At 40.6% G+C, this 23970-nt stretch overlaps 1 protein-coding gene across 9 annotated transcripts in view; it reads left to right on the forward strand.

The window, feature by feature from the left end:
• The window catches only part of LOC139259841 (cytoplasmic dynein 1 intermediate chain 2-like), a 141279-nt gene that overhangs the window by 75435 nt on the left and 41874 nt on the right, over positions 1-23970 (forward strand). For 5 of the 9 annotated variants that reach the window (XM_070875708.1, XM_070875709.1, XM_070875710.1 and 2 more), the window contains 2 exons: positions 648-707; positions 997-1112. In XM_070875708.1, coding sequence (XP_070731809.1) covers positions 648-707; positions 997-1112 — 176 coding nt within the window. The remainder of the gene's footprint in view (positions 1-647; positions 708-996; positions 1113-23970) is intronic. The other 4 variants (XM_070875712.1, XM_070875713.1, XM_070875715.1 and 1 more) reach the window with 1 other exon arrangement.

Consider the following 23970-nt stretch of genomic DNA (forward strand, 5'->3'; position numbering starts at 1 on the left):
ATCTGGAAACCTTAGGACCAAGATCGTACCGGTTTTCAGATTTTTCCAGATTTTGGACCTCGCTGTTGGCGCTTCTCGCCGCCCGCCGATCCTTGCTGCCCGCGGCCCCCCGGCACTGCGTTTTTTCACCGTTTTTTTTACCTGTTTCCTCATCCCTCGCCGCCCGATATCGCCACCTTGGCTGCCTCAAAAATGTCCGGTTTTTGGATAGCTGGTTTCTGGATGTTGTACCTGTACTAGTCTGCTTGTGTTATTTCTCTGGAGGTAAGTATCTGCCTGCTGATTTTTTCTCAATATATATGTTTTGCTAATTGTAGAGCTTTAAAAGCTTTATTACCATTATTACTATCTTACAATGTACTACCTGTATTTGTCTCATGCTGTTTAGTTTAAATGTATTTTTCTTAAATGTTTTTTAAAATACATTGTTTAGCTTAGTATCATTTACTGCACAACCATTAAGTAATACAGTTTTAGCTTTTATTATTTATCACCTTGTACACATTACAAAAAATATAGTGCTAAATTAGTTAAGTTCATCATTTATAGAAAAAGAATTATCTGATATAAAATGTGCATCAGTATTAACATTACTAATTTAAACTTTTTTTTGATAATGCTGCATGGTTGACTTGTCAATCAATTAGGACCTTTCATTGGGATACCGATCCTTCAGTTCTGCAGCTTCAAGCTGACTCTGATCTTGGGTATTGCCTACTCATTCTACTTTTTGTACTTTTTCAGTCATTAATTGACATATTTCTGATCTAAGTTTTCCTTGTATTAATTTATGAAGAACTTGGGGATAAAAGTTACATTGCCTTTGCTTTAAATATATATTTTTATATACATTTCCTCTTGCTTTGTTATACTTGAGATTCAAACCAATTGTGATGTATTAATACAATTCTCAAAAGTATGTACTTGATTATTTTGTAATGTAAGTCATAGTCTTAAATGCTTGTGTGTCTCCTTCGCCCAATCTTTTGCTGACAGACGGGGACCAATTAAACTGGAGATGGCAAAAATCACACAGGTAGACTTCCCTCCACGAGAGGTTGTTACATACACAAAGGAAACACAAACTCCAGTGATTACACAGAAAATTGAAGGTAAGATGACTTTAAAAAAACAGACATTAAATGTTACAAGCAAAATTAAAAATAATTAAGCATTTTTCCTCTTATAATACCAATTAGCAATAAAGTTTTGGGAATTTTCAGTGTAATATTTTTCAACAAGCAAATTCTCGTGCTGTTTAATAACCAAAAGTAAAACATTCAGGAATACAGAATTTATGTTCCAAAATGTTATACATGGCAAATTCAGCTGAAGTTGTTATAGCTTAATATAGTATAGCATGTAGCATGTGAAAATAACATATTACAGGAGCTCATGAGTGCAGGTACACATTTCATCAGCATTATCTGAACCTTGATATGTGTTTACATTCTTGAAATGCACTGGAACATTTGTTATTTTTAGTAATAGGTGTACAGATAGATTTTTTGGGAGCTCTTTAATTTTATATTCGTCCAGTTTTTTTACTGGTGGCAGCTGTAATGGCATATTATCATAGACCAGTCTTTCACAATTATACCATGTGATTGAAACTTCAGAATTGGGGATTTTTTTCACCATAGTATAGAAATTGGCATATATCACGTACAGGTAGAACGTCCGAAATCCGGAGTTCTAAAAACGGAAATTGTCCGACAACGGGACATTGTGCAGATTGCAACAGTCGTTGTCCGGAATCCAGAAATATTTCCCGAAAACCATCTTTTAAGCTGTACCTACCTTTTTCCAAGCAGGAATCCAAAAAAATACGCAGCCTGGCACGGCCCGGCCTCGAGGTTGCCGGATTCGGTCCATCGGATGTAATGTTCCGAAATCCGTGAATACACAAAAGTCGGCCCAAGGATTTCTGGATTCAGGACATTGGATTGTCTCCGAAATCCGTAAATACCCGTAAATCGTCCACGAGGTTTCCAGATTCGGGACATCGGATTTTCTTCTCCGAAAACCGACTATACTCGAAACTCGGCCCAGGGGTTTCCGGATTTGGGACATCGGAATTTCTTCTCCGAAATCTGGAAATATCTGAAACTCAGCCCAGGGGTTTCCAGATTCGGGATGTTGGATTTCTTCTCCAAAATCGGGGAAAACCGGAATGGCCGAGGTCCCGAGGTTTCCATTGAAAATTGACAGTTCATAGGGCATCAAAAAGAGGTTCACATCACACAGACTTTCCACAAGTGTTTTTCTGCATTTGAATTGATGATAAATCTTTTGTGCAAATCAAAGGACATTATTTTTCCTTTAGTCTTGAGAAGTACTTCTATCTGAGGGAGAGCGAAGATACATGATTTCTGACCTTACTGTGGGATGTTGGCAATCCATGATTAGAAAATGTTTACTTTGCCACCATCTGTGATAGTCCTGTCAGCAGGGATCAAAGCCAGGAATTAAATACCCCTTGGTCACTGAGAACCTTCTGCAAATATCTGGTATGTCTGGATTTTTAAAAGCTGCAAAGCTAAAGATCTTGTAATTTGGCTTAAAAGCTACAGATGTTTACAAAAGTAAATTTACAGCCCATGAGCATGAACAGCTATCAGTTTGCCGGTAGACATAACCATCCCCATTTAAGGACACATTTTTAGATCATATTGTACAGATCTCTCTCTCTTCTTTGTTCAGTAACTGTTGGGAATCTAAGGGCATCAGATATTTTGCTTTCCATTTCTGGCACTGCCAAAAGAGGTCTCTATGATATTTGATACCACTTTTGTACTGAATTAGCCTGTTTCTGCATCATCTAGTGGGAGGCAGAATGTATGCTTTAAGTTGATCAGTCAGGCAATATAACATAAGAATTAGGCTTAGGCCATACGGCCCTTCAAGTCTGCTCCACCATTCAAGAAGCTCATGGCTGATCTTCGACCTCAACACTTTCCTGCCCGATCCCCATATCCGTTGATTCCAAAAATCTTATCTATCACAGCCTTGAATATATTCAACGGCTCAGCTTCCGCAGCGCTTTGGGGTAGAGAATTCCAAAGATTCACAACCCTCTGAGTGAAGAAATTCCCCCTCATCTCAATCTTAAATGGCTGACCCCTTATCCTGAGGCTATGCCCCCCAGTTCTAGACTCTCCAGCCAGGGGAAACAACCTCTCGGCATCTACCCTGTCAATCACCTTTCATTTCCCTAAATCCCAGAGAGTATAGGCCCAATCTTCTCCATCTCTCCTCTTAGGACAACCCCCTCATCCCAGGGATCAATCTAGTGAACCTTCGATGCACCACCTCTAAGGCATGTATGTCATTTCTCAGATAGAGAGACCAAAACTGTGCACAGTGCTCCAGATGTAGTCTCAGCAAAGCCCTCTACAATTGTAGTAAGACTACCTTACAATTGTACTCCACCCCCCTTGCAATAAAGACCAAAATGCTATTTGCCTTCCTAATTGCTTGCTGTATTTGCATGCTAACTTTCTATGTTTCCTGTACGAGGACACCCAAATCTCTTTGAACACCAATATTTAATAGCTTCATCATTTAAAAAAAAACATTTTTTTTTCTATTCTTCCTACCAATTCTTCACATTATACTCAATCTGCCACCTTACTGCCATCACTTAACCTGTCTATATCCCATTGCACACTTTTTGCATCCTTGTCACAGCTTACTTTCCCACCTAGCTTTGTACCATCAGAAAACTTGGATACATTGCACTTGGTCCCTTCATCTAAGTCATTGATATAGATTATAAATAGCTGAAGCCCAAGCACTGATCCTTGCGGCAACCCACTAGTTACAGCCTGCCTAACAACCTGGAAATGACCCGTTTATCCCTACTCTCTGTCTTCTGTCCGTTAACCAATCCTCTATCCATGCTAATAGATTACTCCAACCCCATGAGCTCTTATCTTGCATAGCAACCTTTTATGTGGCACCTTATTGAATGTCTCTTAGAAATCCAAATATACTACATCCACTGGTTCCCCTTTATCTACCCTCCTAATTACATCCTCAAAAAAAATCTTTAATAAATTTGTTAAACACGATTTCCCTTTCATAAAGCCATGTTGACACTGCCTAATCATATTATGATTTTCTAAGTGCCCCATTACCACTTCCTTAATAATGGATTCCAGCATTTTCCTGATGACAGGCTAACTGGCCTGTAGTACCCTGTTTTCTTTCTCCCTCCTTTCTTGAATAGCGGGGTTACATTTGCTGTCTTGCAATCGGCAGGGACCGTTCTAGAATCTAGGAAATTTTGAAAGATCGCAACCAATGCATCCACTATCTTGGTAGCCACCTTTTTTAGAACCCTAGGATGTAGGCTATCAGGTGCAGGGGATTTATTGGCTTTTATTTCGCAAGTACTTTTTCTCCACTGATAATTATTTTAAGTTCCTCACTCTGATTAGCCCCTTGGTTCTCCACTATTTTTGATCTGCTTTTTGTGTCTTCTACTGTGAAGACAAATGCAAAATATTTGTTTAAAGTCTCTGCCATTGCCTTATAACCCATTATAACTTACCTGTCTCAGTCTCTAAGGGACCAATGCTTACTTTTGCTGCTCTCTTCCTTTTTTCATACTTGTAGAAACTCATAAAATCTGTTTTTATATTGCTTGCTAGTTTTCTCTCATTCTATTTTCTCCCTTTTTATCAATTCTTTGGTCATTCGTTTCTAAGGCTCTCCCAATCCCGAGGCTTACTACTATTCTTCGCAACATTGTAAACCTCTTCTTTTTAATCTAATACTATCATTAACTTCTTTATTTGGCCATGGATGGATCACTTTTCCTGTGGAGTATTTATTTCTCAATGGAATGTATATTTGTTAAGAATTTTGAAATATTTCTTTAAATGTTTGCCACTGCTTATTTACATGTATCACCTGGGCAAACCTAGCACCTGTTGTATCCTCCTATCTCCCACCATCAATGGAAAACGGTACTTCTTGCTAGGGAGATAAAACTGTACCGGCTGGAGTCATATCTGGTACAAACGATGATGGTTGTAGTTGTTTGAGGCCAATCATCTCTGCTCTGTCGCTGCAGGAGTCCCACAGGGCATTGTCCTAGGCCCAACCATCTTCAGCTGCTTCATCAGTGACCTTTCCTCCATCACAAGTGGGGATGTTTGCTGATGATTGCAGCGTTCAGTTCTATTCACAGTTCCTCAGATAATGAAGACGTCCATGCCACATGCAGCAAGACATGGACGACATTCAGACTTGGGCTGATAAGTGGCAAGTAACATTCATAGAAACATAGAAAATAGGTGCAGGAGTAGGCCATTCGGCCCTTCGAGCCTGCACCACCATTCAATAAGATCACACCACACAAGTGCCAGGCAATGACTGTCTCCAACAAGAGAGAGTCTAACCACCTCCCTTTGATATTCAATGGCATTACCATTGTTGAATCCCCACCATCAACATCCTACTGGTCAACATTGACCAGAAACGTAACTGAACTAGCCACAAAATACGGTGGCTACAAGAGCAGGCCAGAAGCTGGGTATTCTATGACCTCTTGACCAATTTTTTATTGGCTATGTGATCCCTTTAATGGGCTGCGCGGCCCATTCAAGGTTTCACGCACAAAATTTCACATTTGAAAAGCCGGACCCCAGCTGCACGTGACCAGCAGACAGCTGCACCGCCGTGTAGCTTAGAGGGAACATTGCTCCTGGCACCCCAAAACATTTCCACCACCTACAAGACACAATTCAGGAGTGTGATGGAATACTCTCCACTTGCCTGGATGAGTGCAGCGCCACTAGCACTCGAAGCTCGATGCAATCCAGGACAAAGCATTCTGCTTGATCGGCACTCCATCCATTACCTTGAACATTCTCTCACTCCACCACTGGCCCAACAGTGGCTGCAGTCTGTATCTTCTACAAGATGCACTGCAGCAACTCGCCAAGGCTTCTTCGACAGCACCTCCCAAACTCAAGATATCAACCACCTAGAAGGACAACGGTAGCAGGTGCATGGGACCAATACTACCTCAGTTTCTTCTCCAAGTCACACACTTGGAAATATATTGCCGTTCTTTCATGGTTGCTTGGTCAACATCCTAGAACTTCCCACCTAACAACACTTTGAGAGTACCTTCACCACACGGACTGTAGCGGTTCTCCACCACCTCCTCGAGGGCAATTGGGATGGGCAATAAATGCTGGCCTTGCCAGGGATGCCCAGAACCCGTGAATGAACAAATTTTTAAAAAAATGCCCTGTAGGAGACCAGTAGGATTACGAGGCCATTCAGTGCGTTACTGTAGTCTATGTCTATATTTGCAAATAAGCATACTATCACTTTAGAAGCACAGTTTTGCATTGTCTCCCATATTTTATATTTTAGGTCTAAAATAGCTCAACTTAGTATGGTTGCTGGCTATTAAGTGGTTAAAGGAGTAGGCATACTTTCAATATGATGTTCTGTTCTGTAATCTCATTCTTTCTGCTTATCCTGTGCATGCAATCAAAATGGCCCGTAATTTGTGGCAAGTGCCGCGCATGTTCTGGGTTTTCACACGCGAAACCCTGGAACTTGCAATCTGTCAAGAATCTCCTTGACAGATCCAACGCATCCCCAGGAAAAGGGCATCGCGTGCCCAACTTCTGTCCAGCGAATGCCTGTGAAATTCTTATGTCTGCTTTTATCGGTGTAAGAGTTTGAAAAAAAAATGTTTAATAATTTTTTTAAATCATTTAAACATTAAAAAATATAAGGTAATGTTATCTTTAGCCCCTTTAAAACATTTAAATTTATTTTTCAAACAATTCATTTTTTATTTTAAATATTTAATTAAATGGCCTTTTAATTAATTTTAAATGTATTTTTCTTATTTGATGTGTACTCATATTTTTTTAGGGTCTTCCCATTTATGCTTATGGGGATTCTATACATATGGAACCCCTAGAAGCATGAATAGGGATTTCCTTCTTTCATTTGTTGGGCCAGTCACTGGGATACGTGGCCTCTACCTGCAGGTACCGGAGAGGCCCAGGACTGCAAATCTCCGTACCTCCCGGACCACCAGGTTCGCGGGCTTTTTATTTGCGGATTGGAGTTATTTCCCCGCAGGAAGTCTCCGACCGCAAATTCAGTGCCACCATGTGTTATAACTTGAAAACTTTTAACTGTTGATTTGTCTTAATAATTACTGTACTTCTTTCTGAACTAAACTGAATTTCTTGACTTCTCCAAACATGCATCTTTCTGTCCTTAAAGGAACCTGTTCATAATGACTGTGCCTGATCAAAAACTGCCTTGCTTATATCCCAAGATCAAAACCAAAAAATGCTTAAGCAATTTGATATGTCAATCACTTCCCCATAATTAGAACTCTTCCTTTCCAATGCAGCATTTCAAAAAACCTTCAACTCTTATTGTTTCGAATGCAGTTGGCTGTCAGTGCTGATAATCTGGGTCAGGGATTGACCCTTATTGAGCACAGAGGCCATCCTTGCTTTCACAGGAAGGGTTTCTATAAAGACTGTCATTTAGTCTAGTTGTAAACTAGGTGAAGGGAAAACTCTTGCTTTAGCCCCTTATGTCAAAAGGCTTTCTCAGGAACTATATCAATTTAGGTGCTTATCAATTGGGAACTGTTTACAAGGTCAAAGAATCTTTTTTTTTAGAACTTAATTTGCCATTTGTTTATTGACCCTAATCTGACCTGGTTTTCAGTATCAATATCTTCAAAGTCTTTGTGAGATTTTGAGGATATAAAAAACAGAAAGTTTGAATTCTTCTGCATATGCTCCTACTTCTTCCTACAACACCAACTCCAAATGCTTTGCTATCTCTAGAAACTACAGTGGTGTCTAGTATGGAATGACTGAGAACAGTTGTGTTGCTGTTCAGCTGTCTAAATTAGATGGTTTGTCTTCATGCAACATTGCAATAATGTGGAGCACAATACCAAGCAGAAAAGTGGATGACTAAATCTCAGCTTTTCAAATTGCAATGCTTTTTCATTATAAAGTAAAATAAAACTGGAAAAGGGTCTTAATAATATTAGGATTTTATGGCAGATGAAGTTCTTGTAAAAATGCAATGTAACTTAGAAAATGTAAAACGTATTTTTAAGGAAAAGGTAAATGTTGGTCAGAGTATCTTGAATGTAAAGTATTTGACCTGTCTTGGATAGAAAATGTTTTCAAAAACTTGTTACAGTTGCAGAAAGGATTAAAAAATTTTAGTCTGGTTAACCCTTTGTAGAAATTTACTATTTTGGGTTTCATTATTGCGCACGAATTTGTTCAGTATAGATACCATTCTTTCCGATCCTGAATGCTAATTGGGAATCACCCGAGTTGGGTGTCTTCAGTCGCAACATGGTGAAACTTTGTTAGCTTAAGTTCTGGTTAACTATGAACAATTGTAAACTATTCAACATTTTTGCTTGTATGGAAGTATTTGTAATAGAATTTTGCTTCTTTCACCCTCAATACATGGAATTACATAGAAATTACAATATGGAAACAGACTGTTCAGTTCAACCAGTCTGTGTTGAAGTTTATCCTCCATATGTTGTCCAATAAAAATCGCTGACTAGCCGCAGGTGTGGCTATGGTGACACTGTCTTAGCCCCAGCATTAACTTAAGTAGAAAATGCCTTACACACAATACAGGTAAATGTAAGTCATGTGTATATTTACTTAACAAACATTTACCACCATTCAGTGTGAAACTTCGCAGCCTTTCTCTTTCACCAAAGATTGGAATTCTGGCATAAATTTATCAGTCACACCACATTTTAATGCTGCTTCTAGGTTTTTGTCTAGCAGTTGTGAGCAGTACTTTGACTTCATCGGAGTGATCGCTGAGAATGTTGACTTGCAAAAATGAGACATGCCGGACCCAACCCTGCTTTCTATCCAGAACACGGTTGGATGTTGCTTACTCGTTGCCATGACGTGCCCTGTTGTAGCTGCTTGTAACTGGTTGAGCTTGCTCCCTTCTGTTGGTCTGGATTGGTTGAGCTGACCACAATGACAGCTTCCCTTCTCCATACAATGTTGCTGGTGTTTCCATGATGCTGAAGTCTGGCATTTTCACTCATTACACACCATTTTAGCAGATAACTAATAAGTGGTAACCAAGGAAGTAAAGCACATACAACAATCAAAAAATACCCATACACTCTGCTTTTTGTCATTTTACTTACAAACACACAAAAAGATTAAATACACGTGCATACACCATCTGAATACAAGTTTGAGATCAATGTCTATTACTCCTTTTTATTTACTAATCATTAATGCAATTAGCCACATCTGGATTCCAAATTAGCTTCTTGTGGCTAGTGGTTAATGTATTGGACAACACTGTCCTAATCTCGTGACCACTCTGTTCCATATTCCTTTATTTTCCTCTTTCCTTCAATAACATTTTCTTATATGTTGACATGATCTCTGCTTTCAATCCCTAACTCTGATAGTGCATTCCACAGTCTCTCAACCATCTGTGTGATATAATTTCTAGGGCCTTGACTGTTTCTTCCCCAGATCCCTCAGATGTGTCCTGTCATGTCCTGCCAAATTGTCTACCTTTTAGTTTAACTAACTTCTGTAATACTTTCCTTTTATTTATTACAATAGCTCCAATCTCATTTTAAACCAATTCAGGATTTACCTCATGCTCAATGCCATCTTTCCTAAACACTGCAGAGTATTTTTGAGGTATCCCTGCTAATTGCCATTTATCCTCCTCTCAGAATCTGTATTTTTAACAATTCCCTTTTTACTGGTATTTTTGGAGAATACTTTACTGTAATCTATACTAATATTTAATCATTGCAGTTTTTGTCTGTATTGTAACACACATACAATGTGATTAAATGAATGGCAAATGGCATGTTGGCCTTCATAGCAAGAGGATTTGAGTGTAGAAGCAGGGAGGTCTTACTGCAGTTGTACAGGGCCTTGGTGAGGTCACACCTTGAATATTGTGTACAGTTTTGGTCTCCTAATCTGAGGAAGGACATTCTTGCTATTGAGCGAGTACAGCGAAGGTTCACCAGACTGATTCCTGGGATGGCAGGACTGACATATGAAGAAAGACTGGATCGACTAGGCTTATATTCACTGGAATTTAGAAGAATGAGAGGGGATCTCATAGAAGCATATAAAGTTCTGACGGGATTGGACAGGTTAGATGCAGGAAGAATGTTCCCGATGTTGGGGAAGTCCAGAACCAGAGGTCACAGTCTAAGGATAAGGGGTAAGCCATTTAGGACCGAGATGAGGAGAAACTTCTTCACCCAGAGAGTGGTGAACCTGTGGAATTCTCTACCACAGAAAGTTGTTAAGGCCAGTTCATTAGATATATTCAAAAGGGAGTTAGATGTGGCCCTTACAACTAAAGGGATCAAGGGGTATGGAGAGAGAGCAGGAATGGGGTACTGAAGTTGTATGATCAGACATGATCATATTGAATGGTGGTGCAGGCTCGAAGGGCCGAATGGCCTACTCCTGCACCTATTTTCTATGTTTCTAACTTACTTAAGCTTATTTTCAAAATGTGACTTTTCTTATGCAGTGAATGTGATACTTTCAGTTCATAGAATCAGAATTTTATAGCTCCATTAAAGGTAGGGCTGTTCGCTGATGATTGCACAATGTTCAGCTCCTATTCGCAATTCCTCATGCAGCAAGACCTGGAGAGCATCCAGGCTTGGACTGAAATGTGGCAAGTACTATTTGTACCAAGCAATGACAAACGGCAAATTTAATGACCTCACTAGGATATTCAATGGCATTACAATTATCAAATTCCCCAACATTAACATCTTGTGGGGGGGGTCACCATTGACTAGAAACTCAGCTAGAACAGCCATCTACAAGCTGTAGCTACTAGAGCCGGTCAGAAGCTGGGTATTGTGCGGTGAGTGGCTCACCACCTGACTCCCCAAAGCCTCTCCATCACCTACAAGCACAAATCAAGATTATAGTGGGATACTCTCTACTTGCCTGGATGTGTGCAGCTGCTACAATACAAGAATCTAGGACAAATTGGTTCGCTTGATTAGCAGTAGCGTTCGCATATTGGCCACGCATCGATCTGCAAATTCTATGCAGCCGGCTCCATGACTTTCTAATGTAAAAAAACTTGTATCCACGGTAATTTGAATAGGCCGTGCAATCCTTTAAAGGGGGCTGCATACCCTCCAAAAATTACGGGGAACATTGATTGGCACCTGATTCACCAGCTTGAACATCCATTGCCTCCACCATCATCGTACCGTGGCTGCAGTTTCTACTACCTACATGATGCACTGCAGCAAGTCACCAAGACTACTACTTCATCACTGGATCAAAATGCTGGAACTTCTTAACTAGAAGCATTATGGTAGTATCTTCACTGCATGAACTGCAGCAGTTCAAGAAGAAGGCACCCCACCACCTTTTTCAGGGAAACTAGGGGTGGACAATAAATGCTAGTCTTGCCAATGACTCCCATATTTCAAGAATGAATTCGGCCAAAAGGCCTCCTTTTTTAAAATTAGGTCTGTGCTGGCTCTGAAAGAGTTGTCCATTTAATCTCATTCCCAGTCCCATCCTTTCAATTTTTTCTTTTTTAAAAAGTTATCAATTTCCCTTTTAAAGTCTATATGGATTGTGCTTCCGGCACTGTTTCTGGTAGGGCATTTCATGTCTTAACTGCCCTCTGTGTGTGGGGGGAAAAAAAACATTTTCTTTTGATAAATTTATTCTTTCTACTGACTTGTTGACCAGTTAAAATTATTTTTTCTAATTTAGCTTATTAAAACCCCTCGTAATTTTGAACAGTCTATCATATTTTGTCTTGACTTTCTCTGCTTTAATTAAAAGAGCCCCAGTTTCTCTAGCCTCTCCTTACAACTATCATCTTTGTGAACATCTTCTGGGCCTTCTCCATGGCCATCACATCCTTCCTAAAGTAGGGTGCCTAAAACTGCATAATATTCTAACTTCCGTCTAAGCAATTATATTAAATGGATCTTTAATATATAATATATATATCTTTAAAAATGAGTTTGGGGCCCAGAAGAGGCGAAGGCTCAGGGGCAGCACAGGCCAGTCCACACTGCGATTTGTGCACGCACTAGGTCTGTGCAGCAGAACTGATCTTCAGTCGTCTTGGTTAATCCTTGCCACTGGACCAAGACCTAGCTCTGTCAAGCCCATGTGGTGGCTGGTGTGCAACGGCCACCACACATTGAAAAAAAAATCCATGCACAGGCATCTTTCACCCTTCAAGATGTAGTTCGGGAACTAGAATATTAGGTCCTTCATTGAAACACCTGTGAACGCATCCCTTTTTGGCGTGGAAGCAAGCCATCGATATGAGGTACCGCCTAAGAAGAAGAAAATGGATCTAGTATTATGTCTTTGCTTTTGTTTTCGAGTTCCCTATTTATAAAACCTTGGATCTCATACACTTTTTTAACAGCTTTATTAACTTGCAGGAGTAGGCAATACGCCCCTTCGTGCCTGCTCCGCCATCAAATAAGATCATGGCCGATCATCGACCTCAACTCCACTTTCCTGCCCAATCTCCATATCCCTTGATTCCCCTAGAGTCCAAAAATGTATCTATCTCAGCCTTGAATATATTCAAAGACTTAGCATCCACAGCCCTCTGGGGCAGAGAATTCCAGGAATTCACAATCCTCTGAGTGATGAAATTCTTCCTCATCTCAGTCTTAAATGGCTTACCCCTTATTCTGAGGCTATGCTCCCTAGTTCTAGACACTCCAGCTGGGGGAAACAACCTTTTGGCATCTGTCCTGTCAGTCCCCTTCAGAACCTTGTATGTTTCAATGAGATCACCTCTCACTTTTCTAAACTCCAGAGGGTATAGGCTCATTCTACACAATCTCTCATCATAGGACAACCCTCGCATCCCAGTAATCAATCTGGTGAACCTTCGTTGCATCACCTCCAAGGCAAGTATATCCTTCCTTAGATAAGGAGACCAAAATTGCACTATATTCCAGATGTAGTCTCAGCAAAGCCCTCTACAATTGTAGTAAGACTTCCTTACAATTGTACTCCAACCCCCTTGCAATAAAAGCCAACATGCCATTTGCCTTCCTTATTGCTTGCTGTACCTGCATGCTAGCTTTGTGTTTCTTGCACGAGCACATCCAAATCTCTCTGGACACCAACATTTAAAAGTTTCTCACCATTTTAAAAAACATTCTATTTTTCTATTCTTTCTACCAAAGTGAATAACCTCATATTTCCCTACATTATACTCCATCTGCCACCTTACTGCCCACTCACTTAGTCTATCTATATCCGTTGCAGACTTTGTGTTCTCCTCACAGCTTACTGTCCCACCTAGCTTTGTATCGTCAGCAAACTTGGATACATTACACTCGGTCTCTTCATCTAGGTCATTAATATAGATTGTAAATAGCTGAGGCCCCAGCACTGATCCTTGTGGCACCCCACTAGTTACAGCCTGCCAACCTGAAAAAGACCCGTTTATCCCTACGCTCTCTTTTCTATCCGTTAACCAATCTTCTATCCATGCTACTATTTTACTCCCAACCCCATGAGCCCTTGTGTAATACCTTTTATGTGACACCTTATCAAATGCCTTTTGGAGATCCAAATATACTACATTCACTGGTTCCCCTTTATCTACCCTGCTAGTTACATCCTCAAAAATCTCTAATAAATTTGTCAAACAAGATTTCCCTTTCATAAAACCATGTTGACTCTGCCTAATTCTGTTACGATTTTCTAAGTGCCCTGATACCACTTCCTTAACAATGGATTCCAGCATTTTCCTGACGACTGATGTCAGGCTAACTGGCCTGTAGTTCTCAGTTTTCTCTCTCCCTCTTTTCTTGAATAGCGGTGTTACATTTGCTACCTTCTAATCCACTGGGACTATTCTAGAATCTCGGGAATTTTGTAAGATCAAAACCAATGCATCCACTATTTCTGCAGCCACCTCTTTTAGAACCCTAGGATGAAGGCCAATCCGGTACAGGGGATTTGTCAGCTTTTAGTCCCATTAGTTTCTCTAGTACTTTTTCTCTACTTGTATTAATTACGTTAAGTTCCTCACCCTCATTAGACCTTTAATTCCCCATCATTTTTGGTATGCTTTTTGTGTCTTCTACTGTGAAGACGTATACAAAATATTTGTTTAACACTTCTGCCATTTCCTTATTCCCCATAATAATTTCTCCTGTCTCCCCCTCTAAGGAACCAACATTTACCTTTGCTACTCTACTCCTTTTTACATGTAGAAGCTCTTACAATCGTTTTTTATATTCCTTACTAGTTTTCTCTCATTATATTTTTTCCCTTTTTATCAATTTTTTGATAAATCTCTGCTCCTCTACTCCTTGAAAGTTTTACCATAGTCTGTATTTCCTCTGGTTATTCCTCCCAGAATATATCATCATACATTTCTCTACATTAAATGCCATTTTACATCCATCCACAATCTCCTAGCTGATTTGTAAATATACAGCAGGGAGCACTCTTTACTAGTTTGCACATTCATGAGTTCTAGAATCATGATGCACTGAATTTGAGAGAGATACTTCAGATAGCTACTATAATTAAGGGGATCCATCTGCTGATGGAAATGAGCAGATAATTTACGCTGTTGATTGATGCTTTGAACTTTGCATGCTCTGCATCTTTCCGCCTGCTTCAGTTCTGCCCAATAGCAGTTGCCTCCGATGGTCCTGCCAGCAAGATTAGCTGGCTTTGCCCATCTAATCCAATCTGTCTCATAGCTCCCAAACATAATCAGCATGTGACTTCAGCCATTGGACCCACCACAAACCTGAGAGAACTGACCAAAAATGCCATCTTTGTGCTCGCAGATCTGCAAGGGCTGTGTGACACACTATGGCCACCTCCTGTCTTCCTGGCAGTAGAATCATAGAATAGTACAGCAAAGATGGAGGCCATTCGACCCATCGAGTCTGCATTGGCTCTTTTGAAGAGTAATCCAGTTAGTCCCACTCCTCTGCTCTTTCCATATCCCTGCAATTTTTTTCTCCTTCAAGTATTTATCCAAGTCTTTTTTGAAGGCTACTATTGAATCTGTATCCACCGCCCTATTGGGCAGTACATTGAATCCTAACCACTTGTTGCGTAAAAAAGTTTGTCCTCGTGTTGCTTCTTGTTCTTTTGCCAATCACCTTATCTCTGCCCTCTTCTTATCGACCCTTTAGCCACTGGACACAGTTTCTCTTTATTTACTCTTATCTAAATCCTTCATGATTTTAAACACCTCTATCAACTGTCCTCTTGGCCTTCTCTGCTCCAAGGAGAACAATTGCAGCTTCTCTAGTCTATACGTGTCTGTATTCCCTCATCCCTGGAACCATTCGAGTAAATTTCTTCTGTACCCTCTCCAAAGCATTCACGTTCTTCCTCAAGTGTGGTACCCAGAATTGGACACTACTTCAGCTGGGGTTGAACTAGTGTTTTATATAGGTCTAGCATAACTTCCTGGCTTTTGTACTCTCTGCCTCTATTTATTAAGCCCAGGATTCCATATGCTTTATTAATTGCTTTGTTAACATGTCCTGCCACCTTGAAAGATTTGTGCACAAACACCCCGCGGTCACTCTTCTTGCACCCCCTTTAAAATTGTACCATTTAGTGTAACGTTAATAGGATTAACCATTTTCCATAACCTCGTGGACCATTTTCCATACCTCGGGAGCCTACTATCAGCAAGGGCAGACATCGAATACGAGGTCCAACACCGTCACCAGTGTGCCAGCGCAGCCTTCGGTCGCCTGTTGAAGAGAGTGTTTGAAGACCAGAACCTTAAATCTGTCACCAAGCTTATGGTGTACAGGGCTGTAGTGATACCCGCCCTTCTATATGGCTCAGAGACATGGACCATATACAGCAGACATCTCAAAGCGCTGGAGAAGTACCACCAACCTGTCTCCACAAGATCCTGCAAATCCACTGGAAGGATAGATGCACCAACGTCATTGTTCTCGCTCAGGCCAACATCCCCAGCATCGAAGCACTGACCATACTCGACCAGCTCAGTTGGGCGGGCCACATCGTCTGCATGTCCGACGTGAGGCTCTCTAAGCAAGAACTCTACTCTGAACTCCTACACGGCAAGTGAGCCCTAGGTGGGCAGAGGAAATGTTTCAAGGACCCCCTCAAAGCCTCTTTGATAAAGTGTAACATCCCCACCAGCACTTGGGAATCCCTGGCCCAAGTCTGCCTAAAATGGAGGAAGAGCATCCAGGAGGGTGCTGAGCATCTCAAGTCTTGTCGCCGAGAGCATGCAGAATGAAGCGCAAACAGCGGAAGGAGCGTGCAGCAAACCAAGCTCCCCACCCACCCTTTCCTTCAACCACTGTCTGCCCCACCTGTGACGGAGACTGTAATTCTCGCATTGGACTGTACAGCCACCTGAGAACTCACTTTTAGAATGGAAGCAAATCTTCCTCGATTTTGAGGGACTGCCTATGATGATGATTTAGTGTGTAGGTCTCTCCTCATTCTTCCTACCAAAATGTATCATCTCACACTTTTCTGCATTGAATTTCATCTGCCATGTGTCCGCCCATTTCACTAGCCTGTCTATGTCCTTTTGAAATCTATTACTATCTTCTTCACTGTTTTATTACACTGTATTAGTTACCGCAACCTTGATATCAGTGGAGTTGCAGTATTAAAATCAATAGGGCTGTAGGTCTGCTTCAACATGCTCCTTACCAGCACGTGGTACAGAAATTAGTTCATGCTGCTGCAAGTTAGCACTCCCCTCTCCTCTTTGTAGATACTTGAGAAGATGGCTAGCAGGAATGTGAGGTAATAGAAATTGCACTTTATCAGAACCTGTGGAACTGGACCCCAGCAGGAATCAATACCCTACCAAAGAACTTGCATATTATATATATATAGGACCTTATAACATCTCTCAAATGCTGCAAAACCCTTCGCACTACAATGTAATATAGTGTAGTGCAATCACTATTACGTAGGTGATTGTGGAACAGTTTACTATGGTCAACAGTAGTGAGATGAACGACCAGTTGTTTCTTTTTAATGTTGGTTGAGAGTGGCATACAACTACGAATAGTGCAGTGTGATCTTCAATGTTCATTTGAACCACATAAACAGGCAGATATGCCCTTAATTTAATGTCTCACCTGAAGGACGACACTTGAGCGAATGCAGCATTCCTTCAGTACTGTGCTGTAGTGTCAGCTTAGATTATGCGCTGAAGTCTTGGAGTGGGGCTTCAACCCACAACCTTCAGACTGAGGTGAGAGTACTACAAACTGAGCAAAGCTGACACTCGTATGAATTTCATTACAGTTTAAAAGGCATCATAGAATTGTAATTTATTTCTCACTTCAAATCGTTTAATACTACAAAAATATGTATGTTTAATCGTGCCTGTGTATGTACAAAATAAAAGTCAAATGCCTTGTATGCCTGGAAGGATACACAGACTCCCAAGTTAACAAAACACAGCCATTTCACAGATGATTTAACTTTGATTAACCTGCTCCATAGAAACACATCATCTAGACAACTGTAACTTCACTCATATCGTTATTGCTAGGTGCAGCCTAATTTACAGCAATGCTTTTCTTTCCACCTCAACGAAATACATCACAATTTTGATGTTAAGACAGAGTAAAAACTCAGTGGTTCCTTAACCTTGTGTTCAGTGTTCATTGACAATAGTTGGTCACTTTTACAGTAACTGCTACTTTAGTACAGAGTCTTTATTGTATAGTATTCTGGAGTGAAATCTATTGATGAAAGCCAGACTGCAGTAAGTCTGAAAGCACATGGCATTTTATTTTAAAAATTGACAATATGGTACACTGCAGCTTTAATGTTGTCTGCCCTCTTGAACTCTAAATTTGCTAGGTATGTTATTGCAGAAAGGGAAATTATTTTCTTTAACTGATGTGAAATTCCTCACAAAACATCAGAATTGTGAAGGTTGAGGACTAATCAATATTGGTGTTGAGCTGATTGGGTTAGAACTAGTTGTTATTGAAGGCTCAATACAACCAATTTTTGAGTATTTGCTTCTCTACAATAATTGTTTTCATTTGAACCTTAATACTTCAAATGGGAGTCAAAAATTGGCTGTCTGCATGATTCTGAAATTATGCATCTTGTGCTGAAATTAGAAACTAGAATGTGGAATTTAGGTGGAAGGTCAGTGCTATCATTCTTTTTATAGATATTAGAACCAAAAGAATGCAGTATTTGAATTTAACAAGTGAAATAGAATTATTTCAATATATAGTATAAAATAACCACAATTTAATATTTTAAATTGTTACTTATGTTAATATAATCAACTAGTGAGAAGCCAATTTTTTAAATTAACAATGCTAATAATGTTATCAAAGAGCTGACTGAAAAATTGGTTCTTTATTACCATCAAAAAGTTCACCGGCATTCCAATACCTGTATCAGTGAAAGTTAAGCACTGTTTAAGTATGCATGTGCAAGCTTCACTTTGAGAGCAGAGCAGAGTAGTGTAACTCAATACTGCTCTAAAACAGAACAGGCCAAATATGTCTGAAGAGTACCCTGTTCCACACTAGTTTGTGTTTCTGTTTCCCATACTAGCCTGCTTCTTGTCTAAGAGATATTACTAATTTAATGCCAATTTCTGTTTTGTTATGGCCAGTTATTTTTTGCGCTACAAGAACTGAGTTGAGAGTACCCAAACCTATTTCACATCTGACTGTTATATCCAGCATGGTGAAGATCATCATCCCTTAGTGTGTGTGGGCTGAGGATTTGAATACAGATTTTAGGGCTAAAAGAGCAGTGTGCCAATTCACTCTCAACTATTCTCCAGAATTTGATTTCCTAAATAGAACTATTTATTTTCAGTCAAGTTTCTGTGGATAGTTTTAAGTTATAGAGGCAAGCTAATTATTTTATCATATATTAAATGCACTGCAGGAGAGAGTATCTATAGTTTACTTCCCCCAAAGCAATTTGAATTCATCCAACCCAGGAGTTAGATGAAGTCCTTACTACTAGGGGAATCAAGGGGTATGGTGAGAAAGCAGGAATGGGGTACTGAAGTTGCATGTTCAGCCATGAACTCATTGAATGGCGGTGCAGGCTAGAAGGGCCGAATGGCCTACTCCTGCACCTATTTTCTATGTTTCTATGTTTCTAGATTTTGTATGGAACATAATTTTCTTTAAAAAAATAGACCGGATAAAGTTTTTAATTAAAATTTAAGAAAATCTATCCAGGTTTGAATGACCAATTAAGATGTCAATCATCTATGAAGATCTGGATAGTTTTCTGATCCAGAAAATATGCAAAGTGCTATATTTATATTATGGCTTAATTGAAGCTTGGGTTGGTATTCAAGCAACAATTTTCTCTAACAAAGTTGAGCATTCTTCTATTTCATTACTGTCATCCTTTTAGGTCTCTTATTCTAATAATGCAGCTTTATCTGACATTCAGTCCCTGTTAAGATCAGTATTGCCTTCGGTAATCTCAAATATGTTACCATATTATTGGAAACAAAAATACATTTTCCAGTGATGCATGCAGAGCATTTGAAGTGTCACTGGTCAATTCTACAATGGTAGAAATATACTGTCATGAAATTATAGGATTAAGTAGGACTTAAGCTAATCGATCAGTGTCTCTACTGTATGATATTTTCTAATAAACATGCTATATTCCATTATTTAGTTTAACATGACTCCCTTCTTGTGATTTAAAATATAGTTATTATAGTACCGAGCTTTTGGTCTTGAGAAAATGTTAATTTAAAAATTATTCAGTGTAAAGGTTTTAGATTTGATGATTGTATGTAAAACTGTCAACAAAGTGACTGGGGGTAAGCACACCTACAGAGATTATTTCAATCTTGGGTGTCGCGTTTTTGGTTTTGTGCTCGAACAACGTTGGACCCCTACTATGTCGGGTTGCTTTCAGATTAATAGATTGTCCAGTGTATAAGTGATTTCTGTGAAAGGATGTGCGTCTTCTGTGTCAGTGTGATTATTTTTGAAAAAAAGCTTTCATTTTTTAAGTAGCACAAAAGCTATAATTGGCATGCTTTGTAAGGAAGTGTCAGTGTGTGAGAGATCGGAATCACTGTGAATTCTTTTTAAGCATTTCTTCCCCTCTGCACCACCGCCTCCTCAGTGGGGTCATGCAGATCACTAGTTTCTCCTGAAATGGCCATTTTCTTTGGCAGGTGCATTATACCCTGTGTTTTCAGATTGTTTTTCCATTCTGAATGGATGGCAGGTTGATTGCTCTGGCTCCATTCTTCGAGAAAGGGCTGACAAATGCAGCAGAGCTTGCTCAAAAGACAGTGATTACTGTTTTCCTTTGCAGCTGATTGAAGCCCTTGAAAGGAAAGATTTTAACTTCCCCATTTGGTTGAAAGTATGAGCATATCTGCAGGATATTGAAATTGTTCATGTTATTAACCCATTTCTGTAAACTTGTCAGAATGGTAGGCAGATTCAATTCCCATCTACTGTTAAATTTGCACATATGATTATCATTTTGATAAAGCACAAGTTAACATCATAGTGTGCATTTCACTGTTATTTCTCTAAGCTCTTACTTGCAGGCTTAATTATATTTTTATTGTCTGCCTAAATGTGTTTGTTGTGAAGGATATGAAAATGTGGCGGTTAGTGTGGTTTGGCAGCTGTTGTGGCCTACAAGATGTATTTTATTCAGTCTTCAGCCTGAATGCTTGCCTTTAACTCCCCTGGTGGGCCAGTAATTACACAGTCTTGCTGTCAGAGAAGACGTGATTGGAGGCAGTCAGGCAGAAAACTTTGTGCCATCCCAGTGCCACCTTGTAGTGGAGAACACAATCCCAGCAATACCATCTGTTCTTTGTTGTCTAGTCATCTGGCCTGGCTGCTGAGACCTGATCTAGGCAGCTGGTTCCCATCCTCTGACCAGCCTATCTCGTGTAATAAAACAGCTTACAACACTCAGCACATAAACTAACCTGACAAACCAGTAGCTTCCCAAAATCAGAATTTGTGCTCGGTTTCTCGAAGAGCAGGGACATTTCCTGCTGTCATATTTCTTTAGACAGCTGATCTGACAAAAGCATTAACCTATACAGCATGGCCTCAGGGTTAGGAACAATGAGAAAAGCAGAATGAGCTAGATTTTTAAAATAGCTAACAAGAATAAGTAGATTTTCAAATGTAAACCACATGAATTATAGCAAGGGGATGAGGAAGGTAAAATAAAAATACAAATACTGAAAGCAGTATTGCTGGTGTCCCAGATTTATTCTGACCCCATGGACATGAGCTCTTGGTCAGTCCACTCTTAAGTCCTCTTCACGCGTGCACATTGCAACTCTGCATGCTTACTTCAACAGCACTAATCAACCCCATGATCTCCAGTGGCAAGATCATGGGAAAACATTTACCTCCAAATTGGAAGGCATCACAGTTGGACATATAATGAATGCCACTGCTTCATTTTGGCTGGATCCTGCAATTTTCCAGTGCCAGTGAGAGAACCCCATTGACGCAAGAATTGCAGTAGTTCAAGGAAAAGGACCACCACCACCACCTCCGTGCAGCTAAAGATGGGAAATAAATGCAACTTTACCAGTGTCACACACATTGCAAGGACAAATTTTTAAAAAGATTATCAGAAAGGATCCTTTTTTTGGTTCAGATTTTCCTCCCTCCAACTCACCAGGCCAATATTGTGAACTTTGAGTCCCACTGTTAGTTGCATGCTAGCGCACTAGTCTCAAGGAGTTGGATTTTCCTGATCCCATCTTAAAAAGATTTGGGCTCGACGCCCAGTTTTTCAAAGTCGGAGGATTCCTGCCAGCAAACGGGAACCTGCCAAATGGTGACAGAAAGATCCAGGTGGGTTCTACAGCACCCAAAAAGACGAGTTGCACTGCAGGGTCCCAAAGGCTGAACCAGTACATCGACTGAAGATCTCTGGCAAGACCAAGCCCTTCGGAAGATAAGTGGGAGAGGGGGCCTGTCCTCCACTAACCCGGACCGACATCACGTGGCGGTCCCAGGACAAATTCTGCCCCTTTTTGATTATTGGATGTTTAACTTTTAGTTCATTGTGCGATTTGCTTTTTTTTTGCAGAAGTGAACCATGCAAAAATTTGAGAGAGAAAGACAGATAATTTTCAATTATGGGTAGTTAGTATAAATGTTGCCTTGTGTTCATGCAAATTTATTTTTTCATTGTTTATTTTAAAACCTATTTGTTGTACATTAAAAATAATTTATGTCTCAACCTTGTTTTCTTTTATAACAAATTGGAATTTGCATCACCGACCTGTGGCATTGTCTTTTGATGTTGGACAGCAGAGTTGTTTTCAGTACAGCGGTACTTAGACATTGCTACAATCAACGTCACTGGAGTGGCCTAGCAGGGAGGGATACCCTACTTGAAGGTCTCCATAAAATTGGCATAAATTCCTGGAACACTGTTGTTTTCTTTTTTATTCCCCCCATTTCTTACTACCGCCTTTCCCTTTCCCACTTTCCCTGAGCCCGGACCTCCCCGTGGTGGTACCAAGCCGGCGTGCAGCACTGCACCCAGAGTGCTGTTGCTGTCGTTGGAGGTCAGACATTGCAGGCGCAATAAATGGGGCCTCAGGAGAAGCTCGTGATGTGGAAGGCACGGCTTCAGGGCTGGAAGATGCTGTCAGCTCCCCACCCTCAGGTGCTGTCGACCTGACTACTATGGCACAGGGGGGGAATTCCACGCCATGTCCTGATCCTATCGATTGCCGCATGGCTTCAACAGAGTCAGCGGTTTGCTCCATCGTGGTGATCATACGGGACATATCCTCCGACTGCCACTCTGATAGAGCCGCGATGTTTGCGGCTATCGTAGCCATGGCCTTGAGTAGCTCACAACCGATGTCGACACGGACCTGTGACAGGCGCACCATGTCCTGGTACATGCCTAGTACAGCAACCGACCTTTTCTGCACCAACCTCCGTCGCTGCGGCAAAGGTGCTGCAACACTGGGAGTGCAGAATCAGAGGAGCCATGGGGGAATCCCCTGAATATAGATTCGGTGGTGAAGTCAGGAGAGTCAGCTTGCCCACATGGAGCTGGTGTATCCTGCTCCGTCTCCATCCCCAGCTCCACCGGCTCCAGGATCAGCGGCTCTTTCTCTTCCTCATCTCTGCCAGTGGTGAAGTCAGGAGAGGACTGGGTGACACCAGAGGTGGAGGCAGTGGGTCTGACGTCTGATCTCTCTGTCGCTGTGATCTGAATCATCAGAGTCTGCAAGTATAAAACAACATTTTAAAATGTTTGGCACCAGGGTAGGGGTCAGGGTTACATGAGTACATAGTACAGTGACTTATCACAGTCTTACTTAAATGTCCACCACTGCTGCAGTACTGCATTACATATCGCAGACAGACAATACATATATGCATTGTGTTACATGCCCCCAACATTGCAGTACCTCACGAGGCCAACATTACAGTGCAATAAACTTACACTACATTACAACAGACCAACATTACAGTTACACTACATGACATAACAGGACTGCAACACAAACTGGATTGTATTCAACTTACCATCCTGTGTGAGTGGCTCAGCTCCAATGCCAGTGGTGGCACGGTTGCTATCCCCAACCAGAGACAGGGCACGGATCTCAATATCAATAAGAGGGTTGTGGGTCCTCCCGCCGTGTGACGCTGATCGGCTGCTATTGCAGATGTCTTCTTCTGCAGAAAGTAAAGTAAATCAAAGTAAAAATCTTCAATGCATTTAACATCGCAGACACACACACACAAAAAAAAGCATTTCGTTGATCGTCTTGTCATTGCCTGAAAAACATGAATATATCGCTGTAATCTTAAGATAAATAACATCATCCATGTGACACTCAACCTACATTTACATAGTACATGGCACATGGGGGGAGCATAAA

This window comes from Pristiophorus japonicus, chromosome 3, assembly GCF_044704955.1.
Source record: "Pristiophorus japonicus isolate sPriJap1 chromosome 3, sPriJap1.hap1, whole genome shotgun sequence".
In the NCBI taxonomy this organism is placed as follows: domain Eukaryota; kingdom Metazoa; phylum Chordata; class Chondrichthyes; family Pristiophoridae; genus Pristiophorus; species Pristiophorus japonicus.